Source organism: Vipera ursinii (assembly GCF_947247035.1).
Source record: "Vipera ursinii genome assembly, chromosome: 1".
Classification (NCBI taxonomy): domain Eukaryota; kingdom Metazoa; phylum Chordata; class Lepidosauria; order Squamata; family Viperidae; genus Vipera; species Vipera ursinii.
This window is the reverse complement of record NC_139512.1, coordinates 357,795,382-357,817,392: the sequence shown is the minus strand read 5'-3', so window position 1 is coordinate 357,817,392 and position 22,011 is coordinate 357,795,382. Positions and strand designations below refer to the sequence as shown.

Here is a 22,011-nt window from a genome sequence, read left to right as displayed (position 1 = left end):
GGCTGTGGCCTATTGGCCACCGGGCCGGAGCCCGTAGGTTGGGGACCCGTGTTCTAAAGTTATGCAAGCTCCCACCCAAATGTGCTCACACATACACGCACCAATTCTTCAGGCCAGGAGGATGCGCCAAGCTTTGGGGCTCCAGGACAGGAACAGAGGCTTTCTTTGGTCCCCACCTGCTTGAGACGATTCTCCTTGCCCCACCTGGGCCTGACCCTCCCCATTAGAGTGGGGCCCTAAGGAGGCAGCCTCCCCCCAGACAGGTCTCCATTTTCGAGCCACCCCTGGTGACAAAGGCTTTGGTTTATCCTTCAGAATAGCTCAAACCAGGTTCAGAAGATGGTTGGGGGCTGGCCGTCGTTTTTCTTATTATTATTTGGGGCGGGGGTCTTGGGGTCCACATCCCCACAGGCAGCTGGAGGGCATCTGCCCAGGAAATACCTTTTGCCCAAATCTTCCAGCCCAGAGGCCTGACACGCCCACGTAGAGCAGGGCTTTTCAACCTTTTCACCCACTGTGCCACTTTTAGGATATGGCAACATCCGAGGACCACCAGTCGCCTAGCAAGGGGTCAAAAACGTGATGAGCAAAAAAAAAAAGTGATGAAGTACAGGTAGTCCTCGACTCACAACAGTTCGCTTAGTGACTGTTCAAAGTTACAGCCCAGCAAGACACCTGCCTGCCCACCCGCTCGGTGGCACTCTTCCTCTGATCCGAGGTTTTCGTTGTTGTGAGCATTTCTGTTGAGGATTGGCAGCGTGGGAGGTGTTTGCTTTTTATTGCCCCCCCCCCGGTCTGCTGGGTGGTTGCAGTAGGTTTTGGTCACTTCACGTGACCCTGGGACGCTGTGGCCGTCATAACTGTGACTCGGTTGCCAAGCATCTGAATGTCAGTCACAAGACCCTGGAGATGCTGCAACATTCCAGCTGATCGGCGCTTCTTCTGGGCTCAGCAAAAGCGCCAGGATTGGTGCTGAGCTCCAGCTGGATCCTGGCGCTGATCCTGGCGCTTCCGCTGAGCCCCGACAGCCCTGCAGCTCCAGCCATCTCTCGCTCAGGCTTGGGCGGTGCTGCCACCGGTTCGGCTCATTCCCCTCCCCGGGTACCACTTTCCTAGGATGGTCGCGTACCACCTGCCAGGTGCCCGTGTACCACAGGTGGTACCCTTACTACTGGTTGAAACGCCCTGACATAGAGGAGCGAGGGGGGTGGGTGTCTTCTCTTTCTCTCTTGGGACTTCAACTCCCAGAATTCCCAGCGAATCCGGCCACTGGGATTCGGGGAAAGTGAGGTTGGGAAGTCAAGGGGTTTGGTTTTGCAACTTCTCATACAGTGTTCTGACATACACCAGACACGGATTACCCTCTCAAATCACTGTTGATTTTTTTTTTGAGGGGTGGGGGAAGGAAAGGAAAAATGGCAATACAAACTTGAGACCTGGAGGCATCTCATATCCCACTCAAGACTCTTTTTTTTTTTTTTGCAGGGGTCTCCAACCTCGGGCCGGGGGAGATTCTGGGAGTTGAAGTCCACAAGTCTGAAGGTTCCCGAGGTTGGGAGACCCCTATTTTGCAGGGGAGAAAAAAGAAGATTGCACAAATCCTCCAATTTGTTTTCTGTGGACCAAACCTCCCCTCTTAAGACCCCCACCCGCACCCCTTCCTCCTTTCCCCGTCATTCCCACGTCTTCAAATCTGTCCAGGTTTGGTTTATGCTACAGCACAGTACTCTTTACACACAAGACACGCACGCGCACGCACGCAGCCCCTCTATACATTATTTTTCCCCCCAGCCCCAATTATCACAAAATTCAACGAAGAAGAGGGAGGGTTAAAAGAAGAGTTTCTGTTTAATCAGCGGTCAAGGCTTTGGCGAAAGGATTTTCCCAAAAAAAAAAGAAAAAAGAAAAGAGAGAGGAAAGTTTAAAAGAAGGGAAGTTTACACGTAATGGGGAGGGGGGAGTATTTTGTCCATAGTCGAGAAGGAACAGATCAAATCCCCCCCCCTCTACACCGTCTTAATATGGGATTATAATTAAATTCTATTTGGGAAACAGGAAAATAGAGGTTTAATTATTTTTTTGGGGGGGGGAGGGTAAGGATCAGAGTTGGGTCCATCATGATGTGCAACTTAATCCTGGGGGGCATCGGGGGGGGGGAGAGGGTCAGGAAGCAGGGACAGAAGCAGTTAAGACCAGCAGTAAATCCTAGCAAAATAAAAGCAGGGGAAAAATAAAATCAATCTCGGGAACCATTTTTCAGAGACGCGTTAAAGGCGCACAAAAAAGACAAAAATTTAAAACCGCGGCGGACCCTTCCCCACTTGAGAGACGGAGGCGCCTCTCCCCCACCCTGGAAAGAGCTTCAGGAGATCCAAATGTGTAAATTGCCCCCGCTCGCCACACACACACACACACACACACACACACACAACTTCTGTAGGGGTCCAGCCACATCTGGGCATTGTCTGGGAAAGCCCGACGTGGGGTTCAAAAGCCCTTGCGTGTCCTTTGGTCTCATTTGGGGGTGGGTGGTGGGTGGGAGGGGGTAGAACAGCTTCTGATCCAAGACCCCCCTCCTCAGACCTAACTGCAGCGGTGGACCTACCCAAGCCCACCCACCCACCCACCCCGCACCCTGCCTGCTCCAGCACACAAAAAACGCAACCCGAAGGAATTCTTTAAAAAAACGATTTGGGTGCGAATCACGCAAACTTCGCCATTCGGGGGAGGAAACGGGTCAGAACAAGCAACAGAGACCGCAAATGCACATCCGGAGCCCATCCTCAGAAGACCCACACACACACAGCTCCGGATTTGCCTTTGCGGTCTCTGTTGTTTGTTCTGACCCGTTTCCTCGTGTGTGTGTGTGTGTGTGTGTGTGTGTGTCTGTGATGTCCAGAGCTCGCACCAGGGTGAGAAAGCAGGCTTGGTGGGGGGAGGGAAATGAGGGGGAGGCACACCCCACCCAGGAGGAGGAGGGGACGGGAGGGGGGAAGAGAAGCTGGTTCAGTTTAACTTTTATAAATTAACTCCTGTTACCAGTTGCCACGTGCATGGGGGGGTGGGGTGGGGGGAGAATCCACGTGTTCACACATGCGGTGCGCAAGGTTAGCACAAAAAGAGAGCATTTGCCTACGCCAAAGGATTGCAGGAGGCAAAACTCAGAATAGATCCAGTTTTGTTTTGTTTTTTTGGCCTGATTCTGGGGGGGGGGAGGGGTAAACCCATCTTAAAAGGATGGGAGTCTAGCGAGTCACACACACACACACACCCACAGACACACACTCACACCCCAACCCTGGATACCGCATTGAAACAAAGCTCCATCGCTCCGCCCCGCCAACCACGGTCAAGGGCTTCGAGGGGTAGATGTATCTTCGCAAAAACATCTGCCCCCACCCCCCCACCCCAAAGGGGAACACGGTCTTTGGGCCAACGTCCGAATTCCACTCTCGCCCCCCCCCTTTTTGCCAGGGTGGTGGCGGCGGTGGGGAGACGTGAGGATTCAAGGTTAATTCCTCCCCACCCCCCACCCAGCGAACAAAAGTGGGGTTCGGAAGAGTCTCTTCCTGGTTTAAGTGGGTTACCGACAATTGCAAAGCCCCCCCCAAAAAAACCCAAAACCACGACGACGAAACCCCGACACGCTTCTGCTCGCGATGCTCAAGAGCTACGGGGACAAGCTAAGCCTCTACCCGCGTGTGGGTTTTTTTCCTCTTTTTGTTGTTGTGGTTGTTTTAAAGAGGAAGAGGGGGGGAAAAAAAGAAAAGGAAGGAAAAGGAAAAAAATGAAAGGGGGAGGAAGGGGAGAAAAAAAAAGAGAATATCTGGCAAAGATTCCGGCCATTTCGAAGTGGGGTTTAAATAACCAGGCAGGAGTCTCTGCCAAGCAGGTGTTGTGTCAGGCGGGCGTGCGTCAGTATATACACACACACACACACACACGAGATGATCCTGCGGTTCGGATTCAGACGGCCGGAGATGACCAGCGACGCCCCCCTCCCCCCCCCCCCCGTTGGGGACAGCCCACGGGCCCAGCGGAAACCGTCCGGCTGCAGCTCAGGTGCTGGGGGTGTCCAGGCCTTCAGCGTAAGTGATTATCCGTTTGGGGTCTGCAAAAGGAAGAACAGGGTCCGAGTGAAACGGGCGGCCAGCCTGGCTGTCCTGCGCCCCCCCACCCCCCATGAGTCCGCTCCGTTAAATCAGGGGTTGCCAAACTTGGCCTCTTTGAGACCTGTGGACTTCAAGTCCCAGCATTCCCCAGCCAGCTTTAAAATTTACGGACTTCAACTCCCAGAATTCCCCAGGCTTAAGCGCTGTGGCCTTCAACTCCCAGAATTCCCCCACCTTAAGGGCTGTGGCCTTCAATCCCCAGAATTCCCCCGCCTTAAGACTTGTGGCCTTCAATCCCCAGAATTCCCCCGCCTTAAGGGCTGTGGCCTTCAATCCCCAGAATTCCCTCGCCTTAAGACTTGTGGCCTTCAATCCCCAGAATTCCCCCGCCTTAAGACTTGTGGCCTTCAACTCCCAGAATTCCCCCGCCTTAAGGGCTGTGGCCTTCAATCCCCAGAATTCCCCCGCCTTAAGACTTGTGGCCTTCAATCCCCAGAATTCCCCCGCCTTAAGACTTGTGGCCTTCAACTCCCAGAATTCCCCCGCCTTAAGGGCTGTGGCCTTCAATCCCCAGAATTCCCCCGCCTTAAGACTTGTGGCCTTCAATCCCCAGAATTCCCCCGCCTTAAGACTTGTGGCCCTCAATCCCCAGAATTCCCCCGCCTTAAGGGCCGTGGCCTTCAACTCCCAGAATTCCCCACCCCTCAGTGGTCCACCCCAAACCTCCCACTGCACTCGCTCCTGTGGGGGAGGCCTGAAGCAGGGAAACCCTTACCTCGCTTTTGCAAATTACAAATAGATTCCATTTCTGCAAGAAAAAGAAAAGGAGAGAAACGGCAGTTAATGTTTTCGATCGTGCAGGCGGTCCTCACTCAAGCACGGGAAAAACCGGGATGGGAATTCCCGTCACTACGAAAGGCAGTCATACAAGGGGATGCCCCATATGACCCCATTGTTAGCCACAGCGGCCCCACCGCTCACTTACGACACCAAGGGAGCCCAACGCGGCCACTGCCACGCAAGGCGGCGGCTGTGAGTTTGGCCCCATTTTACGACCAGTTTTGCCATAGCTGTTAAGGCAGGGGCCTCCAAACTTGGCCCTTGTTAAGACTTGTGGACTTCAACTCCCAGAATTCCTTAGCCAACGTGCCTGGCTGAGGAATTCTGGGAGTTGAAGTCCACCAGTCATAAAGGAGCCAAGGTTCCCCACCCAGGCTCTAGAGCAGGGGTCTTCCAACATGGCCCTTTTATGACTGGTGGACTTCCACTCCCAGAATTCCCCAGCCTGGATGCTTTAAGATGGGGAGACTTCCAATTCCCTGGATGGGGAATTCTGGGAGTGGAAGTCCATACCTCTTAAAAGGTGCAAAGTCTGTAATGGACACTTTAAGGCAGCGGTCTTCCAACTTGGCCCTTTGATGACTTGTGGACTTCAACTCCCAGAATTCCTCAGCCAGGCACGTGTGCCTGGCTGAGGAATTCTGGGAGTTGAAGTCCACTAGTGACTGTGAACCCAGGACGCTGCAACTGTCATAAACGTGAGCCGGTTGCCAAGCGTCTAAATTCTGACCACGCGACCACGGGATGGGGCAACGGTCGTAACGTAGAAACGGTCACGAGTGGCTTTTTCCCCACCCCAACCCATTGCAACTTCAAACGAATGGCCGTAAGTCGAGGACTTAGCTGTATTCCGGTTGTTAAGTGAGGATCGGGAGTCTTTACACAAGGGCCAATCAGCTCGCAAGCCAGGCAGGCAAGTTCTGCTGTCACGTGGGGGAGTGTGAAACTTGAGTTGTGAGAAAGGGGCAAACTGCGAATTACCCGACCTCTTGACACTGTGGACGTTGCGAACTGAAGGACAGAGCCGGGAGGGACCTCGGAGGTCTTCTAGTCCATCCAACACACCCACCCACACACACCCGCTGAAGCAGGAGAGTCTAGACAGGGATGCCCAACCTTGGATTCCCAACTCCCAGAATTCCCCACCCTAACCCTAACCCCCAAGCACAGTTGGTAAGATGGCCCAAGTTATGCCAAGGGCCACAGTCTTCCTTTGAGCCAGTTGGCTGCAGTTGGATGGGCTGTCCTTGGAGACTAGCGTTCTCCTCTACGAAAGCAAGGGGGGCGGAACTATGGCCCCTTTAAGACCTGTGGACTAGCTGAGGAATTCTGGGAGTTGAAGTCCACAGGTCCTAAAGGGGCCACTAAAAAGGTAAAGGTTCCCCCGCACACGCGTGCTAGTCGTTTCCGACTCTAGGGGCCGGTGCTCATCTCTGTTTCAAAGCCGAAGAGCCAGCGCTTGTCCGAGGACGTCTCCGTGGTCATGTGGCCGGCATGACTAGACGCCAAAGGCGCACGGAACGCTGTTACCTTCCCACCGTAGTGGTCCCTATTTTTCTACTTGCCTTTTTACGTGCTTTCGAACTGCTAGGTTGGCAGAGGCTGGGACACGTAACAGGTGCTCACTCTGTTACGTGGCACTCGGGATTCGACCCGCCAAACTGCCGACCTTCTGATCGACAAGCTCAGCGTCCTAACCCACTGAGCCACCGTGGAAGGAGGCCCAGATAGGCCACAGCCATCCCGGCCAGGCTTCGGCCATTGGTCAACCAGCCACCTGGTGTCCCATTCCTCCATCAATGGATCCATTCCCAAGGTCAGGCTGACCCCTTTGGGAGAGGCTGCATCAAGCAGGTCAGAGGAGACCCAAGGGAAACGACCGCGCGAGGTAGCCGTCAGTCCCCCCAACGGCCCAGGTGTGCTGAGCTATAAATCAAGGATTTAATTTAATTTAATTTAATTTAATAACATTTATATACCGCCCTTCTCCCTGAGGACTCAGGGCGGTTCACAGGGCAGAATAAAATAGCAAATACAAACATTAAAAAAGATTAAACAATTGCCCTAGTTAAAAACAATGGAAATACAGTGCTAAAAACCCCAAGAAAAATTAAAAGACCAAAGATAAAACAACCCCAGCAATCCCCATCAGGCTAGGCCAGCTTGTACAAACAAAAATGTCTTAAGATCGCGACGAAAGGAGCGAAGATCGGGCGCCATCCGGAGCTCAACCGGTAGCTGATTCCACAGCTCCGGAGCGCCCACAGAGAAGGATCTCCCCCTGGGGGCCACCAATCGACATTCTCTGATCGGTGGCACCCTGAGGAGGCCCTCTCTGTGGGAACGCACAGGGCGCAGGGAGCTTGATGCCGGCAGCAGATGTTCCCTGAGGTACTCCGGCCCCATGCCATGGAGTGCTTTGAACACCGTTACCAGTACCTTGAATCTCACCCGGAAGACAACTGGCAACCAATGCAGCTCACGGAGCAGAGGTGTAACGTGGGAGTATCGGGAGACTCCCAACACCACTCTCGCGGCTGCATTCTGTACCAGTTGGAGCTTCCGGGTGGTCCTCAAGGGCAGCCCCATGTAGAGAGGATGCAGGGCACACAAGGGGACCGAGCAAAAGCACCTAGGCACTGCAGTTTGGTCCAGCCATTAAGGCACCAGGCTAGAAACTTGGAGCCTGGGAGTTCTAGTCCCGCCTTAGGCATGAAAGCTGGCTGGGTGACTTTGGATCAATCACCAGGAGAGTGGGAATTCTAGTCCCGCCCTAGGCAGGTAAGCCGGCTGGGTGACTCTGGCCAATCACCAGGAGACAGGGAATTCTAGTCCCGCCCTAGGCAGGAAAGCCGGCTGGGTGACTTTGGGCCAATTACCAGGAGAGTGGGAATTCTAGTCCCGCCCTAGGCAGGAAAGCCAGCTGGGTGACTCCGGGCCAATCACCAGGAGAGTGGGAATTCTAGTCCCGCCCTAGGCAGGAAAGCCGGCTGGATGACTTTGGGCCAATTACCAGGAGAGTGGGAATTCTAGTCCCGCCCTAGGCAGGAAAGCCGGCTGGATGACTTTGGGCCAATTACCAGGAGAGTGGGAATTCTAGTCCTGCCCTAGGCAGGAAAGCCGGCTGGGTGACTCTGGGCCAATCACCAGGAGAGTGGGAATTCTAGTCCCGCCCTAGGTAGGAAAGCCGGCTGGGTGACTTTGGGTCAATCACCAGGAGAGTGGGAATTCTAGTCCCGCCCTAGGCAGGAAAGCCGGCTGGATGACTTTGGGCCAATTACCAGGAGAGTGGGAATTCTAGTCCCGCCCTAGGCAGGAAAGCCGGCTGGATGACTTTGGGCCAATTACCAGGAGAGTGGGAATTCTAGTCCTGCCCTAGGCAGGAAAGCCGGCTGGGTGACTCTGGGCCAATCACCAGGAGAGTGGGAATTCTAGTCCCGCCCTAGGTAGGAAAGCCGGCTGGGTGACTTTGGGTCAATCACCAGGAGAGTGGGAATTCTAGTCCCGCCCTAGGCAGGAAAGCCGGCTGGGTGACTCTGGGTCAATCACCAGGAGAGTGGGAATTCTAGTCCCGCCCTAGGCAGGAAAGCCGGCTGGATGACTTTGGGCCAATTACCAGGAGAGTGGGAATTCTAGTCCTGCCCTAGGCAGGAAAGCCGGCTGGGTGACTCTGGGCCAATCACCAGGAGAGTGGGAATTCTAGTCCCGCCCTAGGTAGGAAAGCCGGCTGGGTGACTTTGGGTCAATCACCAGGAGAGTGGGAATTCTAGTCCCGCCCTAGGCAGGAAAGCCGGCTGGGTGACTTTGGGTCAATTACCAGGAGAGTGGTAATTCTAGTCCTGCCCTAGGCAGGAAAGCTGGCTGGGTGACTCTGGGTCAATCACCAGGAGAGTGGGAATTCTAGTCCCGCCCTAGGCAGGAAAGCCGGCTGGGTGACTTTGGGTCAATTACCAGGAGAGTGGGAATTCTAGTCCTGCCCTAGGCAGGAAAGCCGGCTGGGTGACTCTGGGCCAATCACCAGGAGACAGGGAATTCTAGTCCCGCCCTAGGCAGGAAAGCTGGATGGGTGACTCTGGGCCAATCACCAGGAGGCTTTGAGTTCTGATCCTGCCTCAGGCCTGAAAGCCAGCTAGGAGACCTTGGGTCAGTCCTCCTCTCTCAGCCCAACCACCTCACAGGGTTGTTGTGTGGAAAAGAGGAAGTGGAAGGAGGACTCACTTGGGCTTATTTATAAAAATCATAAAGAACTAAAATAAAAAACCCATCGTAGGAACGCCAGTCCTGCAGGAGCCAGAACCTGGATAGCAGAAAGGGGAGCCCCACTCCGGTAGGCAGGGACCGGAGGGCTTCTCGGCCAAAGGGACCCCCACCCGCAGTTACACCCGCCAGAAAAGGCCAGCCTCTCACAAAAAGACCGCCCTGCCCATTTTATAGGCCTCCGTCCCTATCGAGGACTTAAGCAGGCCTTCTGCTGGCTGAAGACCGGGGGGGAGGGTCTGTCCTTGGCCAAGACCCCCAAGGCTCAGCTCACTCTCCACCTCACAAGGGGCAGGCAGAAAAACAGGCCGTGGTTCAACCTGACCCTCTTTCCCAGGCTGACAAACCCTTGCTGGCAGCAGCACACACCCTTCCTTGCAATACACAATCAACGCTTGCGTTGACCACCCAAACAACACAGTTGTTATTAAGGGCCCAGAATTTCCCCCCTGCAAAGCAAAGTGGGGCTGTCAAGTGAGGCCTGCTGGATTCTACCTTTTGGCCACGATTGTTACGAAAATTCAGCTTTCCCCATTGACTTTGCTGGCTGGGAAGGTGGCAATTGGGGATCAGGGGATCCCAGCGCACTGTCACCATGCTAAATACACCCTACTTGCCAAATGGCCCAAAGTTGGATTGTGGGAATGCTGCGAAAGCTCTAAGTGTTGGAGACCAGTCAAAGTCACTTTTTCCAGTGTGGTGGTGAACTTCAGTCACTAAATGAAGCGGACGGAAGGGTCAAGGACCAGCTGGCTTGTATTTATGATGGTCGCAGCGTCCTGGGGAGGGTCACGTGACCACCCCCCCTTTTGCAACCTCCTGACAAACAAAAGTCAACGGGAGAAGCCAGATTCGCTTAACAACCCTGTGACTAACTTAACAGATGCAAGTTCCCTTAACAACTGTGGCAAGAACATCTGTAAAATGGGGCAAAACTCACTTAACAACCATCTCGCTTAGCAACTGAAATTTCGGGCTCCATCGTGGTCTTAAAAGTGAGGGCTACCTGTATGACTGCCCCACCCTCTCCAGCTCCCGGACCCCAGGGAGGCCAAAGGGGCCCAAACCCTTCCTTCAACCTTAAGCTGGACGGCAGTGCTCTAGAATGGCTGGGGCTGATGGGGAGCGGAGTCCCTCCCAGCGAGGAGGGGGGAAGTAAGCCATTACCTTGGATGTGATATAGAACAGCTGCCCGCAGGTCAAACTCCCCCCAGCTGGCTTTCCTTTCTAGACTGCTGGGGGCGCTCTGCTCTTTGGTGGAGACTAACAAAGTGTTCGTAGGCGAAGACGAGCAACTTTCCACGCGGTAGTCCTTGGCGAGGAACACAAAGGCCCCCGACCCCCCCGGGTCAGCCTGGGGCAGGCCCCCTGGCAGGTGGGGCTCTAACAGCAGCTCGCTGTCCTCCCCAGCGGCCCCCAGCTTTAAGAGGCCACCCAACAGCTGGGGACTAGTCCGTTTGGCTAGCTCGTAGGCCTTGGGGAAGGCCGGCGGTTCAGGTCCGGCGGGAGGCGTCTCAGCCCGGCGAGGAACCGATGTGGCGGGGAAGGAGCCCTGGAAGGTCACGTCGGCCCCCTTGGTGTCCGTCGGTTTCCTGGCCGAAGAAGTCTCCGGGCCCGCGCTGGGCTCATTTATAAACGATAACCCCCACTGGTTCTGGAAGATATCGCCCAGGTTTTGCTGCGTGGCCAGGAAGGGAGACTCGGCCACGCTAAACAGGCCGTGCATACTGGAGGGATAGATGAAAAGACTCGACTTCGGCTGCTCTGGGGCGACCGCGGAGGGACCGGCGTCCTGGCAGGACAGCTTGGGAGAGGCCGAAAGGACAGTACTAGCAGCTGGCACTAGCAGGGCCTGCACCCCGGCCGGGCACCCCCCGCGGTCAGCCCCTGCCAAGAGCGGCCCGTTGGAAAAGCTGCCCGATGTAACGGACTTCATGGCGGACATGGGGACCTGGGGGAGGCGGGTGGAGGGCTGGGCCGGGACCTCTCCTGCAGAAGAGGAACACGAGGAAGAGGAGGAGGAGGAGGAGGAGAGCGAAGGAACCGCCTTGTTGAGGTTCTCTTTCACTTTGCTGGCGTAACTGATCTTGGGAACGATCTTGGCGCTGCTGTTGTCCACGGGGAAAACCGGGGGCGGCTTAAACAGTGTCCAAGAATCTTCCTTCGAGGACGACACCAAGACGTGCTTCCCTTTGGGACGCTCCTCAAACTTTTTGCTGGCCGGTCCGACTTTGGCATCCGCGGCCTTCCGAAGCATGTCCGCGACTCCGACTGGCTTCCCGCGGCCCGCCCCCAGGGCCCCCGGGGGCTGCTCACACTTCCATGCGGGCTTGAGGCCATCCAGCCGAGGGCCGGCCTTCGGGTCCCCGCCGCCGTCGGCCCTGAATGACTCCGGCTCCAGCTTCACGGCCGGGACCGAGCTGCAGGGCACGATCTTCTCCTGCCCCAGACTCAAGTTCTCACAGCCCTTGGCGCTGTTGCGCCGTCCTTTCCGCTTTTTGGGGGTGGTGTAGCCGCTCTCCGAGCCGCTGCCGTCGTTGTCGGCCCCTTTGCCGGCGCAGCCATTGGTAATGTACTCAGAGCCGTTGGCCGGGATGCCGTTGGCGACGGGGTGCATCTCGGCTTTGTCCCAAGGCTGACCCTCTCGGCTTCCGCTCTCGTTGCATCGCTCGTTCTTCCTGTCCAGGCCGCTCTTCAGGGTGAAGGTCTTGGTTTTCAGGCCAGCTTTAACGAACATGCCGCCTTTCGCCGTCGGCTTGAGAGCCAGGCTAAGCTCCCTGCCGGGCTGGCTGCCGTTGGGGACCACGGAAACGGGGCCTGGCAAGTCACTGGCACCGGGAGATGTCAGGAAGGGGTCTCGGTTGCCGACGGTCCCGTTGACTTCGCCATAATCTGCACAAAGGGAAGAGCGGAAGATTAGAGGCCTGCAAGCTCGTAGAAGGTATTTAGAAGACACCCCCCCCCACCCCACAAGACACACCGCAAAGGCTTAAGGCACGCTGGCTGAGGAATTCTGGGAGCTGAAGTCCACAAGTCTTAAAGGGGCCAAGCTTGGACACCCCTGGTCTAGGTATGTATTGGTTTATATTCTGCATTTCTAGACCATCCATCTCCCTCAAAAAGCGAGCAGACACTTCAAAAACTAATAGTGTAAAGAACGCCTCTCTTGAATCCATTCCTTAAAATCAGGAGTTTACGCTTCTGCTCATCCATGTAAAACAGGGGTCTGGCTGAGGAATTCTGGGAGTTGAAGTCCACAAGTCATCAAAGTTGGAAGACCGCTGCCTTAAAGTGTCCATTACAGACTGCACCTTTTAAGAGGTATGGACTTCCACTCCCAGAATTCTCCATCCAGGGAATTGGAAGTCTCCCCATTTTAAAGCATCCAGTCTGGGGAATCCTGGGAGTGGAAGTCCACCAGTCATCAAAGGGCCACGTTTGAAGACCCCTGCTCTAGAGCTTGGGTGGGGAACCTTGGCTCTTTGATGACTGGTGGACTTCAACTCCCAGAATTCCTCAGCCAGGCACACTTGCCTGGCTGAGGAATTCTGGGAGTTGAAGTCTACCAGTCATCAAAGGGCCGAGTTGGAAGACCCCCTGCCTTAAGGCCCAGCACACCCCAAACTGCCAATACAGGCTTGCTGAGAAAGCGTCCCTCCCCACCCCATGTGCAAGCCTGCTCTCTCGCTTTTGCAGTGGCCTCGCTCAAATTGGGCCCACGCTGCATCCAGGACAGGACGAGGAGGAGAAGGAAGACGTTCCGGCACAGAGACAGGAAGGTGCAAATGGATTCTGGAGGATGCAGATAATAAAACTCCTGCCCTAGGGCAAATTTCAAACCGAAAATAAATCTGGGCACCCAACAGCGTCCAGGAACCGGGACTCCTCCGATCTGCAGAGCTGAGAGGGACGCGGGAGGAAACGGAGGAGAAATACGTTGCCGGTGAGGACGGCTATGGGACCAACACTTCCAACCCAGCAGCTACTGCAAAATGGCAGAATCTAACTCAACGCATAGCCCGATACAAAGTGACTATTACAATCACACTCACAAGGACGGTCCTGAGTTCACTGATAATACGCTTTACAGATCTGTGATTGGCTCCTTCCTATACATCAGCAATTGGAGCAGGCCTGACATAGCTTTAGCTGTGAATCTACTGTCCAGGCATGTGGAACACCCAAAGGAATTCCACTGGACTGCTGTTAAAAGGGTACTTAGGTACCTCAGGGGCACGACCGATGCTCTCCTTGTGCTGGAACCAGAGAAGGGGAAGACGGCCCAGCTCTCCACTTACTCAGACACAGACTGGGCTAGTGACACCAAGAGTAGACGGAGCACCTCTGGTTTCCTCATATTGCTAAATGGCTGTCCTATCCATTGGCATGTTAGGCAGCAAAAATTTGTTTCTTGCTCCACGGCCGAGGCTGAATATGCCAGCCTGTCAGACACGGCCAATGATTTGATTTGGTTCAATGCTCTGTGGGACGGCGAGGAAAGGGCTGTCCGTTTCTGGGAGATGTGTGCAGTTAATCCTCGAGTTACAACAGTTCATTTCGTGGCTGTTTGAAGTTAGAACGGCCCTGGGGAAAAGTGACTTATGGCGCCTTTCACACTTACAACCGTCGCAGCACTCCCACGGTCACGTGATCAAAATTCGGCTGCTGGGCAACTGGCTCGTACTTATGACGGTTGTCGTGTGCTGGAGTCACGTGATCCCCCTTTCCCACCTTCTAACAAGCAAAATCATCAAATTCGCAGAGGACACCAAGCTGGCAGGAATAACCAACGCTCCAGAAGACAGGCTTAAGATACAGAACCATCTAGACAGACTTGAACACTGGGCGCTATCTAACAACGTGAAATTCAATGGTGGAAAAGGTCAAGTTCTGCATTTAGGCAAGAAAAACCAAATGCACAAGTATAGTATAGGGGCTACCTGGCTCAATAGTACCAACGCTGAGAGGGATCTCCAAGTCCTAGTGGACAATCACTTAAATAGGAGCCAGCCTTGTGCTGCAGCTGGCAAAAAAGCCAACACGTTGCTAGGCTGCATTAACAGAGGGAGAGAATCAGGATCGCGTGAAGTATTAATACCACTTTACAAGGCCTTGGTAAGGCCACGCCTGGAATACTGCATCCAGTTTTGGTTACCACGGTGTAAAAAATATGTTGAGACTCTAGAAAGACTGCAGAGAAGAGCAACAAAGAGGATCAGGGGACTGGAGGCTCAAACATATAAGGAACGGTTGCTGGAATTGGGAATGTCTAGTCAAATGAAGAGAAGGACGAGGGGTGACATGATGGCAGTCTTCCAGTATCTCAGGGGCTGCCCCAAAGAAGAGGGAGTCAAGCTATCCTCCAAAGCACCTGAAGGCAGGACAAGAAGCAACGGATGGAAACTAGTCAAGGAGAGAAGCAAATTGGAACTAAGGAGAAATTTCCTGTTAGAACAATTAACCCGTGGAACAACCTGCCTCCAGAAGCGGTGAATGCTCCAACACTGGAAGTTTTTAAGAAGAGACTGGACAGACACTTGTCTGAAATGGTACAGGGTTTCCTAGCTGAGCAAGGGGCTGGACTAGATGACCTCCAAGGTCCCTCCCAGCTCTGTTATTCTGTTCTGTTCTGCTTTAGAGGCACCTAAAGTGAACCTTGATGGTGAAAAACTGTCTGGGGGTGGGTGGGAATCAGCGCCAGATCTCCACATTTTAAGCTTTGGCCCAAAGTGGATCTTCTTTGACTGGTCTCCAAATTGCCCAGTGTGAGTTTCTGCAACCTCTTAAGACTGGCAGAGGAGGGAAAAAAACTTGTTCTAAGTTGAGGGAATTTAATTTGGCAGGTCGTCTGGGACCCAAATTTCTGCCTGTAAGGAAAGATGGTGATCAAATGAGCTGCATTTGATTTTATTACCGTTTTGGTTGCGGTTGTTAAATGAATCGTAAGGTTTCCCCCTTTTGACTTGGCTTGTGGGAAGGTCTCAAAAGGGCAATCCTGTGACGCTGACAGCATCCTTAAACACACACCAGTTGCCAAGGGCCCAAATTTTAAACCTGTGTCCAAGGGACTGCTTGAAAGGGACACTAAATGCAAGAACTGGTTTTTTTCCCCCATGCTGCTGCAACTTGGTCGCTAAACAAATGGCTGTAAGTGGAGGACTACCTGAATAGCTGTCCCTCTTATGCCTGTGGCTCTGGGCATTATCAAAGGGCCAAGTTGGAAGACCCCTGTCTTAAAGCATCCTGGCTGAGGAATTCTGGGAGTTGAAGTCCGCAAGTCATAAGAGGGTCAAGTTGGAATACCCCTGCCTTAAAGCATCCTGGCTGAGGAATTCTGGGAGTTGAAGTCCACAAGCTGGAAGACCCCCAATTTAAGAGAACATTTTTATGACTGGACGTGACTTGTAGTCATGGAATAATCACAGACAGCTAATCACAAAGCTCCCCAGAGGACCTTTCTGGACCGTGAGCTGTAAAAAGTTACTTTGGAGAAGGATCCAATCAATCCTGCTGATTATAAGGTGGGAAATTCTGGGAATTGAGGTCCACCCATCTCAAAAGTTGCACAGCATGAGCCCTACTCGCAACAGTCAACTCTCCCGGAGTTTGGGAGTCTCGCCGCGCAAGTCTGGCAAGGAAGCAAAACACCAGTGTTGTCTCCTCTTCTTGAGGAGTGCTGGACTACGAAGTCCATCAACCGCAACTGCCAGGCTGGCAAGGGATGATGAGAGTGGGAATCCCAAGGCTTTGGGAGGGCCCCAGGTCGAGGGACACGCCTTTGACCTAATTCACAAAGGTCATAAAACGTCATTAGGGGTGCCGGTAGAAAAGGATGTGTGTGGCTCAGGATTGAAACGAGGGGTCCTTGGTGCCCTCTGAGCTTGGTGGTCTTCTTGCAGACGTTTCATGACCCATCTAGGTGTCATCAGCACTAGGAGGAGGGAGGAGGAGGAGGAAGGACTGTGGGGTCTTTGGTGCTGAGCTTGGTGGTCTTCTTGCAGACATTTCATTATCCAATTGAGTAACATTATCAGTGCTAAAAGGGGGGGGTTAGGAGGAGGAGGGACTGTGGGGTCCTTGGTGCTCTCTGAGTTTGGTCTTCTTGCAGATGCTTCATGACCCAACTAGGCAACATCATCAATGCTAGAAGGGAGTGGGGTGTGGGGGGGGGGGAAGAGAAGGAGGACTATGGGGTCCTTATGTCATCTCTGAGCTGGGTGGTTTTCTTGCACTGATGATGTTATATAGTTATATAATAATAATAATAAGTTGGAAGGGACCTTGGAGGTCATCTGGTAATGACCTACAAAGCCCTTCATGGCATGGGTCCGGAATACCTCAGGGAGCACCTGCGGCCGGCATCAACTTCCCTCCACCTAGTGCGCTCCCACAGAGAGGGCCTCCTCAGGGTGCCACCGGTCAAAGAATGTCAACTGGTGGCCCCCAGGGGGAGAGCGTTCTCTGTGGGCGCACCGGACTTATGGAACCATCTTCCGGTTGAGCTTCGGATGGCGCCTGACCTTCGCTCCTTCCGGCGCGACCTAAAGACTTACCTGTTCGAACAAGCCAGCCTGGCCTGATGGGCGATGGGTTTGGGTTTTTATTGCTTTTTATGTATTTAACTTATTGTTATAGTTCTTGGGCATCTTGTTTAATCTCTTTTAATTTTTGTATTCTTGTCTTTTAACATGTATTGCCCTGTTCACTGCCCTGAGTCCTTCGGGAGAAGGGCGGTATACAAATAAAATAATAATAATAATAATAATAATAATAATAATAATAATAATAATAATAATAATAATAATAATAATATCTAGTCCAACCCCCTGCTCAGGCAGGAAACCCTATACCGTTTCAGGCAAGTGGCTGTCCAGTCTCTTCTTGAAAACCTCCAGTGTTGGAGCCTTCACAGCTTCTGGAGGCAGGTTGTTAATAATAATAATAATAGAGTTGGAAGGGACCTTGGAGGTCATCTAGTCCAACCCCTTGCTCAGGCAGGAAACCCTATATCATTTCAGACAAATGTCTGTCCAGTCTCTTCTTGAAAACTTTCAGTGTTGGAGCATTCACCACCTCTGGAGGCAGGTGGTTCCGCTGGTTAATTGTTCTGACTGTCAGGAAGTTTCTCCTTAGTTCCAGGTTGCTTCTCTCCTGGATTAGTTTCCACCCGTTGCTTCTTCTCCTCCCTTCAGGGGCTTTGGAGAAGAGCTTGACTCCCTCTTCTTTGGGGCAGCCCCTGAGATCCTGGAACGCTGCTATCATGTCACCCCTCACCCTTCTCTTCGTTAAACTACACATACCCAATTCCAGCAACCGTTCCCTATGTTTGGTAGTGAAACGTCTGCAAGAAAACCAGCCAGCTCAGAGACCACCCCAACATTATAGGTCTCCCCTAAAGGGGAGCAACTTATGAGACTTCATCCAAGCTTTGGATTCATTTGGCCAGCATCTTCTCAATCAATATTTTCATGAGCTAAGGACTTAAATGATACTATGATGCACTCCGGATCAATAATGACCTCACCTTAAAAATCAGCAGAATTTATTTGATCATTTCCCCCCCCCTCAAATAATTTTTGAAGCTCTGTCCAGCAGATTCCCTGGCGTCCTTCGCGATTAGTTTATTACTTCATGAGGATAAGTCACTTCCAGCCATAAAAATGTTCCCCCAAATGCAGTCGGTCCAAAATGTGACGTTCATGTCATGGGAATTTCAAGTGGAAACAGGCCTTAAGCTTAGAACTAAACTCCCTAAACTTAAGACGGGCTTTTTAATTATTATTTCCTTAATATTCTTCTTGTCCAGTGAGACAAGGGTCTCTCCAAACAGTCCAAAGATTTAGAGTTCCATTTATCCAAAATAATCCATGCAGCTGTGCAACATCTGCTCTGCAAAAAGGAACAAGCTTTCCCAAATTTTCAGGAAAGTGTCTTTTTTTATTGTTGTTTTTTGGGGGAAAAATGCTCACTGAGGAAAGGAGCTGTGTTAGTCCAAACTTAGGACCTGCTAGATCCATTTTCATCCCACAAAATGCTATTAAAAGCTACGCATTTTTAAATTTATAAAATATAGTTCTCAAGCACCTGAAGGGCAGGACAAGAAGCAACAGATGGAAACTAACCAGAGAGATAAGCAACCTGGAATTACGGAAAAACTTCCTGACCGTTAGAATAATTAATCAGTGAAACCACCTGCCACCAGAAGCGGTGAATTCTCCAACACGGGGCGTTTTTAAGAAGAAACTGGACAGACATTGGTCTGAAATGGTCTAGGGTCTCCAGCCTGAGCAGGGGGTTGGACTAGATGACCTCCAAGGTCCCTTCCAGCTTTATTAATATTATTAAATCACAACCATTCATTTAATGACTGTTTGAAGTTGCAATGGCACCCAAAAAAGTAACTTAGGACCGTTTTTCACACTTACAACGGTCACAGTCTCCCAGATCACGTTATTCCCTCTTGAGACCGTCTGATAAGCAAAGTCGCTGGGGAAACCCAGATTCTCCTCACAACCGTGCGACTAACTTAACAACGGCTGTGAGAAAGGTTGTAAAATGGGGCAAGGCTCGCTGAACGACCATCTCATTCAGCAACAGAAACGTTGGGCTCAAATTGCGCTTGCAAGTCAAGGAAAACCTGTCGTGGGAAAGTCTTTAACAACTAAGCCCAAAGTGGCTGAAACGCATGAAGCCACAAACATGGCCGACAAACCGCAAGCGGGTTGGTTCACACAAACGACACACACCAAGAAAAAAACGGACAGGCCCCATTAAGACATTTAGCGCAGCGTGTGAACCAGGTGGCTTTTTTCAGGTGATCTTCGCAAGCTCTTTTGACACAACCTGGGTGCCGAGGGCCCCATTTGTGGTCTCGCTGAGATTTCAGCGCCTGGGCTGACCGCACAAACAGGGAGCTGCCAGTCCCTGACCAACAATTACAACACGATACAAGGGATGGGAGACTTTCAAGCTCTGCCGGCTGGGTCCAAGCCGCAGTTTTTCAAACTTCAAGCCTTGGAAATTTGGATGGTAGGGCAAGGACTACCTGCAAGGCAGTTTGGTTGCGTCCGAGCCGTGTGCGCAGAACAGGCCAAGTTCACAAGCTCTTGCCGTGCATAGAACATGCTCTACCTGCCCCCCCAAAGGTCACCTGGCTGCAATGGTTCTTCTCCCCCCCCCCCATGGCAACACGTAACAAGGTTCTCTTAATGCAGGGCTCTCCAAACTCGGCCACTTTTTAAGACTTGTGGACTTCAACTCCCAGAATTCCCCAACTAGCATGGCTAACTGGGGAATTCTGGGAGTTAAAAAGTCCACAATTCTTAAAAGTTCCCCAGTTTGGAGACCTCTACCTTAGTGGACTGGACTCTTGGTAACACAGCCGAGTGCACTGTGCTTGGGGCATGGCTGGGGGATTCTGGGAGTGGAAGTCCACCCCTCTTAAAGCAAGCTGGCTGAGGGATTCTGGGAGTGGAAGCCCCCCAATCTTAAAGCAGGCTGGCTTGGGGATTCTGAGAGTTGGAGTCCACCCCTCTTAAAGGTGCCAAATTTGTAATCAAACATACAAAAAAACCTGCTCTAAGCCATGTCCAGGAACTTGGATCAATGGTGGGATTTTTTTGGGGTGGGGGGGGAAGAACCATTCCATTCAACACAAAAGGGGTGGGAAACAGAGACCCCAACCCCCTTCCAGAGGAATGCAACTACAAGTCCCATGTTTGGCGGATAGTGTGGACTGCCCAGCCTGCTTAGCAGGAAGGACAATTGGTGCAAAAGCCCGGAGGCTGCAGAAAGCCAGACCAATAAAAATGCCTGGTGCTGCAGCCCCACATGCACAAACCACCCCAGGCACCCTCCAGGGGGCTCCCCTTCCTCCCCCCCCCCGCTTTGACCTCCCACTGAGACTTGAGCCCCAGATTGTGGGCCTGCTGGAGGGATTATGGGTCCGGTTGGGAGGTCTGAAAGGCCAGCGAGGGACTGGTCATCTTGGAGAAGGCCTGCCCAGCGTTTCAGGCCCTTGGCAGGTTTAAGATGGATGGGCTTCCACTCCCATAATCCCCCAGCCAGCCTGCTTTAAGAGGGGTGGAGTCCCACTCCCATAATCCCCCAGCCAGCCTGATTTAAGAGGGGTGGACCCCCACTCCTATAATCCCCCAGCCAGCCTGCTTTTAAGAGGGGTGGACTCCCACTCCCATAATCCCCCAGCCAGCCTGCTTTAAGAAGGGTGGACTCCCACTCCCATAATCCCCCAGCCAGCCTGATTTAAGAGGGGTGGACTCCCACTCCCATAATCCCCCAGCCAGCCTGCTTTAAGAGGGGTGGGCTTCCACTCCCAGAATCCCCCAGCCAGCCTGCTTTAAGAGGGGTGGGCTTCCACTCCCAGAATCCCCCGGCCAGCCTGCTTTAAGAGGGGAGGACTTCCACTCCCATAATCCCCCAGCCAGCCTGATTTAAGAGGGGTGGACTCCCACTCCCATAATCCCCCAGCCAGCCTGATTTAAGAGGGGTGGACTCCCACTCCCATAATCCCCCAGCCAGCCTGCTTTTAAGAGGGGTGGACTCCCGCTCCCATAATCCCCCAGCCAGCCACGCTTGATCAGGGGCGGAGCTCCCAGCCAGCCGCGCGGGGCCTTCTGGGCCCTGTAGTTCCCCCCCCTCCTGGAGCCCGCCGGAGGGCATCCCCCGTCTCCCGGCCGCCCCTCCGCCTGCCCTCCCGGCCCCTCCCTCGCACCAGGCCTCGCCGGGGAAGGCCAGGCCGGCTCGCCCAACCAACATGGCGGCGGCGGGGAGGCGGCGGCGGGCTGAGGCGGCGGGAAGGTCAGGCCAGGCCGCGGAGGGGGGGGCGGCGGGTGGCGGGAAGAGCGGCCCGGCTCCTTCCCCTCCCTCCCTCCCCTCCCCCTCCCCTCACCTGCTGCGTGTCCGGCTCCGGGCGGGGGGGCCGCGGCGGGGGGGCCCGGCTGGGGCGGGGGGCGGCCCTGGCCGTAGAAGAGCAGCGGCGGGGGGGGCGCCTCCATCGGGCACCGGCCGCCCTTCCGCTGCCTCGCCTGCCCGCCCGCCGCGGAAGGGAGGAGGGAGGAGGGAGGGAGGGAGGCCGCCGCTTCCGGCCCCGCCCAGTCAGGCAGGGAGGGGGCTCTTCCGGCTCCTCCCCCTCCCGCGAGGCCCGCCCTGCCCGACTCAAGGGCGCTTCGTCACGCAGCCGGCGGCGGAGAGCGCGCCCCGCCCACGACACGCCCACGACACGCCCACCGCGGACGTGGACAGCAGGCAGGGAGGGAGGGAGGGAGGGAGGGGAGGGGAGGAGGCAGGGAGGGAGACTCGCGAGCCTATGCTCCCCGCCCGGCCAGGCCGATGGGCACCACGGTCCTTCTGCTTCCAAGCCCTCCCGCCCCCCCATCCCAGACTCCGGAGCCCCTAGCAGGGAAAGGGGCTGATGGGCATGGTAGTCCTTCTTTTCCAGGATGGGATGGGACGGGACTCCCTTGCCCATCAATCTCCCCCAGGAAAGGGAGAGAAATCGACGGGCGCGGCAGTCCATTTCCTCAGGGGAGCTCCGGGTTCAAGGCCGCTCCCCGTTTTCCAGGCTTGGATGGGACTCCTGAGCCCATAGCTCCCCACTGGGAAGAAGAGAGAGGATGATGGGCATTCGGGGGCGCCGGTTCCAAGCCCCCTCCCCGTTTTCCAGGATTGCAGCTCTGCACCAGGAAGAAGAGGGAGGCTGATGGGCATGGCAGTCCTTCTACTTCGCCTCCCATCCCAGACTCCCAAGCCCGTACTTACTCCCCGCCAGGGAGGGGGCTGATGG

The 22,011-nt window shown here is 54.0% G+C and overlaps 1 protein-coding gene across 1 annotated transcript; it reads right to left on the bottom strand.

Moving 5' to 3' along the window:
- Positions 1 to 2,854: 2,854 nt before the first annotated feature.
- Positions 2,855 to 21,349, bottom strand: NUFIP2 (nuclear FMR1 interacting protein 2). The gene is made up of 4 exons (XM_083379724.1): positions 21,118 to 21,349; positions 10,377 to 12,101; positions 4,888 to 4,920; positions 2,855 to 4,111 (listed from the first exon to the last, which is right to left on the bottom strand). Exons 1-4 carry the CDS (start codon positions 21,221 to 21,223, stop codon positions 4,059 to 4,061), a joined length of 1,917 nt encoding a protein of 638 aa, XP_083235850.1. The 5' UTR covers positions 21,224 to 21,349; the 3' UTR covers positions 2,855 to 4,058.
- Between the last annotated feature and the right edge of the window lie 662 nt (positions 21,350 to 22,011).